At 35.3% G+C, this 12,573-nt stretch overlaps 1 protein-coding gene and 1 pseudogene across 23 annotated transcripts in view; both read right to left on the reverse strand.

The window, feature by feature from the left end:
• HDAC9 (histone deacetylase 9) overlaps positions 1 to 12,573 on the reverse strand; it is a 911,611-nt gene that overhangs the window by 276,177 nt on the left and 622,861 nt on the right. For all 23 annotated transcript variants that reach the window (XM_072783863.1, XM_072783864.1, XM_072783866.1 and 20 more), the window contains one exon: positions 12,242 to 12,419. In XM_072783863.1, coding sequence (XP_072639964.1) covers positions 12,242 to 12,419 — 178 coding nt within the window. The remainder of the gene's footprint in view (positions 1 to 12,241; positions 12,420 to 12,573) is intronic.
• On the reverse strand, positions 4,526 to 5,806 carry LOC140608521 (26S proteasome regulatory subunit 4 pseudogene; annotated as a pseudogene).

A 12,573-nucleotide genomic window follows, 5' to 3' on the forward strand; every position in this document is an offset into this window, starting at 1 on the left:
TCCTAGATCATAGGATAGTTCTATTTTTAATTTTTAAAGGAACCTTCATGCTATTTGCCACAGCGACTACACCAGTTTGCATTCCTACTAATAGTGCAAGAGGGTCCCTTTTTTTTCCCACATCCTCACCAACACTTATTTCATATTTCATTGTAGTTTTGATATGTATTTTCCTGATAATGAGTGATGTTGAGCATCTTTTCATATGCCTGTTGACCATCTGTGTGTTTCCTTTGGAAACATGTCTGTTCATGTGTTCTGCCATTTTTAAAAGGAAATGTTCATTTTGAGGTGTTGAGCTGTATCAGTTCTTCTTATTATATATTTTGGATACTAATCCTTTATTGGATATGCTATTTGTATCTTGTTCCATTTAGGAGGTTGCCTTTTAGTTTTCTTGATTGTTTCGTTTGCTGTGCAGAAGTCTTTTATTTTGATGTAGTACCAATAGTTTATTTGTACTTTTATATCCTCTTGCTTCCGGAGACATATCCAGGAAAAAAGTTGCTATGGCTGACATCAGAGAAATTACTGTCTGTGCTCTCTTAAGGGATTCTTATTGATTCAGGTCTCACATATAGGTCTTTAATCCATTTTGAGTTTATTTTTGTGTATAGTGAAAGAAAATGCTCTGGTTTCTTTTGCACATAGCTGTCCAGTGTTCCCAATACCATTTGTTGAAGATACTTTTTCCCATCGTATATTCAGTCCTCCTTTGTCAAAGATTAATTGACCATATAATTGTGAGTTTATTTCTAGGTCCATTTTTATGCCAGTACCATATTGTTTTAATTACAACCACTTTGTAATATAACTTGAAATCTAGTCTTTGTGATACCTACAGTTTTATTTTTCTTTTTCAAGACTACTTTGGATATTTGAGGTCTTTTGTGGTTCCATACAAATCTTATGTCTGTTTCTTCTAGTTCTAGTGAAAAATGCTGTTGGTGTTTTCATAGGGATTGCATTAAATCTGTAGATTGATTTGAGATATATAGACATTTTAACAGTATTTGTTCTTCCAACTCATAAGCATGGAATGTCTTTCCATTTCTTTGCATTGTCTTGAATATCTTTCATCAGTATTAGTTTTCAGAGTACAAGTCTTTGACCTCGTTAGTTAAGTTTATTTTGAGATATTTTATTGATATGGGTGCAATTATAAATGAGACTGTTTTCTTAACCTCTGGCTGCTTCATTATTAGTGCATAGGAATGCAACAGATTTTACATTGATTTAGTATCCTGCAACTTTACTGAATTCATTTGTCAGTTTCTAGACAAATTATTTCCTTCTTACAAATTTAAATGCCTTTTATTTCTTTATGTTATCTAACTGCTTTGGATAGGATTTCCAGTACTATGCCGAATAAGAGTGGTGAGAGTGAACATCCTTACCTTGTTCCTGACTTAGCGGGAAACCTCTCAGTTTTTTACCATTGAGTATGATATTGGCTATAGGGTTTTTTATTTCTATTTTTTACTATTTTATTTATTTGAGAGAAAAAGAGACAGAAAGCAAGCATGAGGGAGGGGTAAGGGGAAAGGGAGAAGCAGCTTCCCCACTGAGTAGGAAGCCTGATGTAGGGCTGGATCCCAGAACCCCTGGGATCATGACCTGAGCCAAAGGCTGACGCTTAACCGAATAAGCCACCCAGGTGCCTGGGCTGTGAGTTTTTCATATAAAGCCTTTATTATGTTGACATATGTCCCCTCTAGACCTACTTGGCAGAGGGTTAACTCTTCTATAAATGTTTGGTAGAATTTGCCTGTGAAGCAGTCTGGTGCTGGACATTTATTTGTTGGGAATTTTTTTATTACTGATTCAATCTCCTTGCTGATAAGTAGTCTGTTCAAATTTTCTATTTCTCCCTTCTTCAGTTTTAGTAGGTTATAGGTTTCTAGGAAATTTATCGATTTGCTCTAGGTTGTCTAATTTGTTCACATGTAACATTCCAAATATTCCCTTACAACTGTTTGTATTTCTTTGTTAGTTGTTATTTCTCCTTTTTTATTTGTGATTTGAGTCCTTTCTCTCTCTCCCATTTTTTTTTTTAATGAATCTGATTAGGTTTATCGATTTTGTTGATCTTTTCAAAGAACCAGCTCTTGGTTTCATTGATCTGTTTTACGGTAGTTTCTAGTTTCTTTTATCACTTATTTCTGCTCTATTATTTCCTTCCCACTGCTGGTTTTGGGTTTTGTTTGCTGTTCTTTGTCTAACTACTCTAGAGTTAAGGTTAAGTTGTTTGAGATTTTTCTTCTCAAGATAGGCTGTATTGCTATAAGCTTCCCTCTTAGAACTGCTTTTGCTGCATCCCAAAGGTTTTGGGATGTTGTGTTTTCATTTTTGTTTGTTTCCATGTAATTTTTTTATTTCTTCTTTGATTTCTTGGTTGACCCATTCATTGTTTAGTAGTATGTTATGTAATCTCTATGTATATGTGGGCTTTCCAGAGTTTTTCTTGTGGTTGATTTCTAACTTAATAGCATTATGTCCAGAGAAGATACATGGCATGACTTTGATCTTTTTGAATTTCTTGAGGCTTCTTTTGTGGCCTAATATGTGATCTATTCTGGAGAATGTTCCATGTGCACTCGAAAAGAATGTGTATTCCGCTGTTTTAGGATGGAATGTTCTGAATATGTCTGTTAAATCCATCTGGTCCAATGTGTCATTCAAAGCTACTGTTTCCTTGTTGATTTTCGGTTTGGATGACCTGCTCATCCATGTAAATGGGGTGTTAAAGTCCCCTACTATTATTTTATTACTATTGATTATTTCCTCTGTGTTTGTTTTATGTATTTGGGTACTCCCATTTGGGTGCGTAAATATTTACAATTGTTATATCCTTTTGTTGAATGTTTTAATATATTTCCAACTACAATTTCATAATACATAAAAGATATATTAAGGATATCAGACACAAAAAATACGTCTCACTGTGAAAACATATTTTTCAAGACTAGAGATTTTATTTAGTTGCTAAATATTTTTCACTACTTCATCTCTTAATATTATCTAACTTTAGTTCCACAGTACTGTTCCTCTTTTAACAGTATTTTCTCCACAAACCACTGCAAAAATTATTATAAAACAGGTTATGGTAGCTGGAAGTTATTGCCAAGTATCTGGAGATTATAATACAAAGTCCAGAAGCTCTTGGAAAGACATTTGAATTTAAGGGGAAATAAATAAAGTCTGGAACTCTAAACCTCCACTTACTCATCTTAATGATGTAGCAATGAGGTGTTAACAGGTAGAGTGCAAGGTGAGACTTTAACCTCATCCTTCATCTCCATTCCTTTCCTCTTTTTCTTTTTCTTTTTTTTCTTCTTTTTAGAAACAAAGACTTATAGGGTGAGAAATAAACCTGCCCTTCTCTTTGGGATTCATATGGTATTTTACTTTTCTTTGACCCTTTCTGCCCTACTGGTTAACATTTGCAACATAAACCAATGGATCAATCTCTCTCTTGATCAATGGGACAAGAGTTAAAATTAGGATTTGGGAAAATACACCAAAGAGTCTTAACATAAAGTCTTTACTATTTTAAACCCTAGAAGTTTATTTCCCAGAAAAAATATTTTTTGCTACATTTTCTAGATATGCTTGGACTCTATTTTCTCTGGCTTTCAGTTTAATTAAGTAAGATAAGTATTTCAAGCACCTACTGTCTATCTTTCCCGCTTTTAATCATTACATATAGTTAAATCATTATTTAGCCACAAGATCTATTCTTGTCTTCAGGTTTATACCCAGTCTCATATCAACTATTAGGTTGAGTCTACTCTGGTCTATGAGGAGAGCTGAGTGTAGAATCTTTAACCCTAAAATTTCTAATCCTGATTCTTGGTTCTTAACATTCATATAGCTTTTCTGGCAACTGCTTGAGGTTTTACACCTTCTCAAGGAATCTGCTCTACAAGGTTTATTAAACATCTTGCAGGGCCAAAGGACAGAAAGTTAGCATAATACAAATGTATATAGTATGATATCTTTCCTGAAAGATGTAAATGCAATAATCATTCATTGAATGTTCATTATTGTCTGGGCGCCAGCAATTTTTTTTTTTTTTTTTTTTTGAGAAGGAGCATGTGTTTTACTGGGGAGAGAGCATTTCTCATGACCAACAGATGAAGATAGCTCAGTGGGCATACTGCACATCATACTCAAAAAGGTACACAGGAGGCTCTGCTAAGAAAGATGAGCTGGAACATGGGTTCCTCTTGGCAACTTCCCCACGCTTGTCCCTCCAAGGAGTCAGGACACTCACAAGCATTTTCTTGAGGCAATTGTGGTCCACTAGAGATAGAGCCCCTCAGGGGTGCCTTCTTGTTTTTCATAAAGAGCTTCTTTTTTTCATAAAGAGTTTCTTGTTTTTTAAATTTTGTTAATTTATTCATGAGTGACATAAAGAGAGGCAGAGACATAGGCAGAGGGAGAAGCAGATTCCCTTTGGGGAGCCTGATGCAGGACTTGATCCCAGTGCCCCAGGATCACGACCAGAGACAAAGGCAGATGTTCAACCACTGAGCCACCCAGGCATCCCAAGAGCATTTTCTTTAGATTTTTTTAAGTCTTCATTTATTACTTTCATTCTACATTCTCTCAAGGCCATCAGACCAGCTTCTGTACAGATGGCCTTGATGTTACATCAGACAGGACATCTTTAGCCATGATCAAGTCGTTCAGGGTTACATCATCAGCCAGCAGCATTTTACTTGTGTGGATCCGAAAGATGTATTTCTTAGTCTTTTAATTGGTCAGGGGGAACTCAGTCTCTCTGTCATTGCACCCTGGTCTGATAAGTGCTGTATCCAAAGTATCTATTCAGTTTGTGGCCATGATAGCTTTCATGTCATCCCTTGAATCAAATCCATCCACTGGTTCGAGTTCCAATATTGTTTGTTGAATTCCTTGCCATCAAATGTGAGTTATACCTTTTGTTCCAATGGCATCAATTTTATCAATAAACATAGTGTATAGCATATGTTCTTCACCAACTCAAAACAATTCTCAAATGAGTCTGGGCCCAACACCTAGGTACTTCTGAGTAAGTTCAGAGCCAACCATTTTCAAGAAAGTGGCTGAGGTTTGGTTTGCTACTCCTTTGGCTAATAAGGCTTTACCGATGCCAGATGAATAATAAAGAATGATACCCCTTTGGGGGAATTATTACCCATCTCTTCATAATATTCAGGATGAGTGAGAGGAAATTCTAGTTTCCTGAATTTCCTGGATTTGATTGCCCAACTCCCCAACATTAGCACAGGTTTCCTGAGGGGTCTTTTCTACAGTCATCATTGTGACCAAGGGATCTGTGTCATCCATGAACACCCCAATGATGGCATGCACCTAGTGGCTGAGTACAACCAAGCAGCCTGGTTCTAACAGATCCTTGTCTTTTACATAGGAAAGAATGCTAATTTAGTGTTCTGAGCCCACAGATGTAGACATGATAACATGACTGTCACCAATGATCTCTTCCAAAGTTCCTACCGACATAAGGGTCCCCCTCAGATCATCTGTCTTTGATCATTCCCTCTCTTGATTTTCTTCAAAGGCTTCATTTGTTCTTGATTTCTAATGAATTCTTCTTCCATGAAAAGATAGTCTTTAATTCTAACTTCAAAATATTGACTGGCACTAAGTGTGAGGTGTCACCAGTGGCAGCTTGCTCACAGCATCTGGTCCCTTTGCTTTCTTCTTTTTCCCCACTCTAGTTGGTATAGGAGGTTCAGATTTCATTTTCTTATCCTTGTCATCTGTTTTTGCCATTACCAAGGCCATGACTACCACTTTGACCTATTTTGCTTCGACCACTCGAATCCTAGGTGCTAACAATTTCATTTTATTACATTTAATTCATGATCTAGTAGTAAAGATGAGGCTTGTATAAAAATAGTTATATGACATGGTTTTTAAAAAAAACTCTTAAGGCACGCCTGGGTGGCTCAGTGGTTGAATATCTGCCTCAGGCTCAGGGCAGGATCCTGGGGTCCTGGGATCAAGTCCCACATTGGGCTTCTTGTGGAGAGCCTGCTTTTCCATCTGCCTATGCCTCTGCCTCTCTCTGTGTGTCTCTCATAAATAAATCTTAAAAAAAAAAAAAAAACAACTCTGTACAGGAAGGAAGAAAAAAATTATGGGGATAATCTCTTAAAATATTTTTTAAATGTTTTAAAAGACCTGAAATGGGTATAATTATTAAAACAGATAATAAGAACTATCTCGAAGCAATGGTCATTTCTAATAACTTCCACTTCATACTTATTAACAGCTATTATACTTTCTGTTCATGATTCTCTATCCATAAGGCTTATCTTGCTTTTTTGTTCTGTATCTACTATATTCTTTACATTCTAACATCTGTAACACTTGTTATACTATCTTTTAATAAGTACTCTTTAATCAAAGTACCAGATAGTGTAATTATTAATTGTGAAATTTAATTTGCCCAGCACGCAAATGAAATATCCAAAAGTGAATACTTAAAATTTGCTAAATTGTTTCTCTGAGTATATAAAAAGAATTTTTAAGATATAATCTTTTATGTAAATCATCTTTATCAGACTATCGGACAGTTAAAAAGTAAATGGATAGAAGAAATTCCACTTTAATCCTTCCAGCTAACACTGTATGAGATAGTCTGTTGAAACCTAGGAATTGGACTAGTATTGCCATTCAACAACATAGCCAAAGAGGAGATTCAACCAGCATATAAGCTGGAAAAAGTGAAATCAAATAGAAGTCACTAGACTTGCTGACAAATATGTGGAAAGATTTCTCTACTTTCAAGAATGAGTGAGCAAAAACAAGCGCAAACTGAGGGCCTATGAGAATATGCTACAGAAACTAAAAAGGGAACTATCATTCCTACTAGTTAGATCATTGAATATGATTTACTATAGGAACCAAAATAAAATTCTAGAAAACTTCTTGACATCCTCAAATGTCAAAAGACATTGACTCTATAAAATCTACACTGGAGGCAACAAAAGAGGAATTTACTTTTCAGGAAACCAAATCAGTGCTACTGATTATAAACTTAGAGATGGACACAAGGAGAGGAAAATACAGAAGTCAGAGAAGTGGTAGCTGAACAAAAAAATTGTAATTTCCTTCAAGGAGGAATTCAGAGTCATTGTATAATAGGAATAATTGAAGAATTTCTCCATAACTAGAAAGAGACATTTACATGAGCATGTAACTGCAAATGTTCATGATAAAGATGATTTGTTTTTGCTTGATTAACAAGATAAAGGAAACATACCATGAGACTACAGAGAAGAATAAACAGGCTGCTCACAAAGGAATATATACCAGTATAAATTTAGACCTCTTGTCAATGCTAAACTGAGATTGTCCAAATGCTTTAGCATTTGACCATATTTCCAGACTTTTCAGACAAAAAACATGTGCCCCAATAAGTCTGTGTCCAAGTATGTACAAAGGTAATAGAATGACACTGTCAGGCACAAAAAAGCCAAAAAATATAAATATACATAAATATGTATAAGTTATATATACTTACAAATATGTATGCTATATGTTATATAATACAAGTGATCAAATTCAGTTAATAATCTAAGTAAATAAAATAGCTGTTTTTACCATCTTCAGTGAAAGTTAGATAAGCAATTTTTCAGAGTTTTTCAAGAGAAAATTTAAGCATATATATTGAAAATGGTAATTTCAAAATTGATTATCTTCCCAAAAGAAATTAATGTTTTCATTCTGATACAGGTAGTAACAGATGTTTCTCTGAGAGATATTAAAATACACACACAGAGAAACATATACAGAATTACACACATACACATATACTTACAAATACACACAAGCACAATTAAGAACACAAACATATGTATAACTTTTCTTCATTCTGTTAAAGGGACCCACATAGGAAGAGGAAAACATACTGAAAATAAATCCATATTTGACTTATGATTACCTATGAGTGATGGAATAATGGGTGGTTTTCCATTATATTTTACTAGATTTACCAAATTGCCTTTAATAAACACGTATCCTTTTTCTCTAGTTAATAAAAATATATTACCCCAAAACTTTGCCTAACATACCAATGATTTTTTTTTGTATAATTTTAGGTAATTCTTGTCTATTTACTCTTTCATTCAGTTGTTCATTTGTTTGTTGAGTTGTTTATTATAGAGTAATAAGCACCTTCCATGTGCTAGCCATGTATTTAAGTACTCGGGTTACAGAAAACAGAAAAATACAGTTTCTTTCCTCATGGAGAGCCCATTGGAACACAATGCCCCAAATAATATAATTACAACATTTGAGGAAAGATCCAGTTTTTTATGAAGGATCAGAATAGATTTAATTTGGATTTAGCTAACCAAGCAAGGCTTCCTAAAGGAAATATATAAACAAAAATCTGAAGGATCAGTTGGAGTTAGCCTGACTTGGGAAAACATCTTTACTTAAAAGGAAGAAGAAAGGATGAAAGAGAAAGAAAGAAAAAAAGACAGACAGACCAGCGTTGCTATTGTTATACTGAAATGTTCATATGTACTTCACTTTCCATCATGCCATTTTACCCACTATTTAAAAATTCTTTTAACTAAATTATTTTTAATGGCTTTCACAATGTTGGTTTAGTTTGAGTACTATGATCCTATTCACCCTAGACACTGACTAAAAAGTTAGTATTATAAAGAAAGAATTTCTTCACAGATTATATAAAGCCCCCTAGCACTGGGAGATAGAAGATCTTAAATTGTACTGGTTAACAGGGAAGATAAAGCCAATCAAATTCATTTGCCATTAAGTTTTTATTTCAGTGAATCCCATTTGATACAACTATGTCGTATACTGTCAATGCCCTTTTGTGAATCATGGTTAAGCCTTATCCCTGATAGAAATAGTTGAGCAGAAAAGATGGCTATGGTAAAGAAAACAAAATATACTGCCCTTTCCTTAATTATCAGAAGTTATATAAACAATATGCTTTGCCTTTAAATGGAAGAAAAAACCCCACCTCTTAAATTGAATACTATAAAAAATGAGTATTATTACTCATTACAATATAACATAAAATCCCTTTAAATGAATATGTGGCAACCTGGCTGTACAACATACTTTCTTCTCTGTCACTAGCAGCATCATGATCACATGCTCTTCTTGTCCATCCTAGAAATATCTTTACCCAAGAATTCTGTAGGGCCACCAGGTAGTGGCTATATATTAGTCCATTTTTTGGTCCATTCAAGTCCTCACAGGAAACAGACTGAAGACTTCATCTTTCAACAACTGACTGAGTTCAGACAACATTTTTCCCTGGGAACACGGATTTGTTCTTTTCAAAAAGGGGTGGCGTGGTTGCTCTATCTGGCTGCTAAGAATCCACGTGGAAGATAAAGTTTGAAAAGATGTGCCTTGAAAATTAGGTGAGTTAAGTATTGAATAAACTTTTTAAGTTATAGCAAAAAGTATAGCTCTTACAGAATGGATGTAAGCAAAGAATCTACCTTTACAATGTATTTGTTTTCTCCTCCTTTTTATTTTTTTAATTTTTATTTTTAAGAGTTTATTTATTTATTCATGAGAGACACAGAGAGAGAGGCAGAGACACAGGCAGAGGGAGAAGCAGGTTCCATGCAGGGAGCCCAATGTGGGACTTGATCCCAGGACCCCAGGATCATGACCTGAGCCAGAGGCATATGTTCAACCACTGAGCCACCCAGGCACTCTTCTCTTTACTTCTTAGTAGAACAACTACTGAGTGTGTGAGATTATATAACTTCCTAAAAAAAAAAAAAAAAACCTAAAAACTAAATGTTCCCAAAGAATGTACTTGAATGTTACTTTTGTTTTTTTAAAAATGTATCTATATCTATAGACATTAAAAAAATCAAAAGAATTTAATGCTTAAATGTTCTTTTCAAACATACTACAAATGAAAGTCTTAATAGTTCACCTCTGAAACTGAAGTCATTAGAAACACTAAAATCCTATGTGTATATATATATATATATATATATATATATATATATTTTTTTTTTTTAAGAGACAGAGGGGTCTTGTGCATGCACATGAGCAAGGGTGGGGGGAGACAGAGAGAAGCTTAAGCATACTCCATGCCCAGTGCAGAACCCAAGGTGTGTGTGTGGGAGACTCAATCTCATGACCCTGAGATCATGACCTGAACAGAAATCAAGAGGCAGACACTTAACCACTTAACCAACTGAGTCATCAAGGCACCCCTAAAATCTTATTTTTTAAAAATATAAATTTATATATCATTTAGGCAAGAAATGTGCCCTATCAAGTCCATTAAATATGAAAATAAGTTCATTTCTTTTCTTGTCTTTGGGATACAAACTCTGATAAATACTAGGATGCTGACATTATGAGAAAGGAACTAATGATCTGAAATGACTCAGTTTTTGGTTTGAATGATTAGGTTGTTTGTCATCCTTATGTTAGTGTGGTTAAAGTCTACTCTTCTACCTGGATTCTTCTAAGCCCGACCAACCCTGTCTATCTGGCAACACTGTTTTCTTAAACATGTAGTGTCATTCTAATTATATAAGGAGGACTTCCTTATTCATATTGAAGGAACATCTAAAAGCAGAGGAAAAAAAGCAAGTCAGGAAAGGTTATCCCTTTTAACCAAGAAAAGAAACTCAATCAATAGGATTTCAATAGTAGACATCAACATACATGAGAACAACACCATGAAACTTTATAAATTAAGTTCGCTTTAAAATTAAAGAAATAATTTTGAGTGAATAGAACTGCCATTATGACAGGATGAATTCTGCTCTGTGTTCTCTGAAAATTTATAGCTAAATAAAAAATACTTTCAGGAAAAATACTTTCAAAGAATATAATTCTTGAGGACTACTGATTTGAATAGCTACAAAAAGTATTCCTCTATATCATATATCTGGTTTTGAGCAAAAACTCTCTAAAGACCAAGGAGAGAACAAGGCAGGACTGATCCAAGCAACTTCTGCTGACAATGGGCTACAGTCCTGGGTTGTCTGGGATACCAGGGCAGGTCTCCTATGCTCTAGAAATACAGGGATCCAAGACAGTGGCTAATGTGGTGTAAGAAATATATGCAAATATATTGCCTGTAACTCCTAGGATGGAATGTTGGCTTCTGGTGTAACAACTTTTAAAAAGTAGTTCCTCTGCATACTTATTAAAGATGTCTGTCAAAGCTAAATAACTTGGCCATTCCATTCATTGATTTTTAAATAAGATGATATCAAGGCTTGGGAATGTGATTTTAGAAAAAGTGTTTTAACTTTTCCAAGCACAAAGGGTTGCATGAGGTCACCAAAGCCACAAAAACAAACTCTGAATCCTGAAAATTGATTCAAAAATAAATCAGATAACCTGTAAGAGCCTTTGAGAGAAGGTGCATATGAATACTCCCCTTGCTGCATCCAAGTTATGAGCCCCTTAAGGCTATAATATCTTTCATTTGATCAACCACAAGTTTGAAAGCTTGGATATCTTCTTGATCCCATTCTTGTGAAGACAGAAAGGAGTATTTATCCACTTGGATATTTACAGCACAGTTCCTTTGGAGAGCGAATAGCACCCCTTTTTTGTGTATGTTCCAGACTTGACCTCCCTTTGGCCTTGGAATTATCTAGTTTGTTTTCCTCTGTAGCCAGGTTCTAAAATATCATATACAGCTGTAGGCAAAGGAAAAGGTTGGTCAAATAGCCCACCCAGAGGTGCCATAATAAATAGAAATGGAACTAATGTATGTAGCATTAAGCAAGGTTTGACTTCATACCACTGTCTCCCAGGAGTCATTAGTATGGCAAGTTGGAAGAAAACAATGAAACAAAACAACATGAAAAACAAACGGGGGGAGAAGCACTCTTTAGGGTCAAATGAAGCTGAGCATCATAAATTTCCTAGTGGCTAGAACTACTAGAAGGAAGAGATTGAGGAACATTGCTGAAGAATGTTGTAGGGATTTTGTTTCCAAAAGGGACCTATGCACCTGTTGATGTGTTTTCCAGGCCCTTGAATGATAACAATTTATGAGGCTATTAATACTAAGCCCAAGATTTATCAGATGTGCTGTTTGTCTTGTGGCCAATATAACCTCATAAAATTTGGGTTGCATTGGGTTAAAATAGAGTGTTCTGCTATTGGAGTTATTCAGAGCATTTAAATCGCTTAATCCTACAAGAACGGTGCATTTAGCCTGCCTATTAGGAGAGTCTTTAGGGATTCCTACCAGTTGCAGAGCCAGGCTGGAGGGGGCAGTCCATTGCTGGATGAGGTAAAATGGAGGCAGCAGGGGAGGAATGTGTCCTGGAGACAAGACGATGTTTCTCTAATCCATCCATGCCAACCACAGCCAGCTGAGCTTGGCGCACTGAGAGCGCACGTGTGTGCTGGGGCTCCAGGAAGGGCTGTTGCCAAGAAAAGAGCACAGTAGAAAGAAACATGAGACAAGCATTGAGGGAGACACTGAGAACGATGTGTAAACAAATTAAGTTCATCAGGTCAGAGACATAATAAACGGTGTGAAGGAAAAAGAAAAAAAAGAGAGAGAGAAAGAAAAAA

The sequence above is a fragment of the Canis lupus genome, chromosome 18 (genome assembly GCF_048164855.1).
Source record: "Canis lupus baileyi chromosome 18, mCanLup2.hap1, whole genome shotgun sequence".
NCBI lineage: Eukaryota > Metazoa > Chordata > Mammalia > Carnivora > Canidae > Canis > Canis lupus.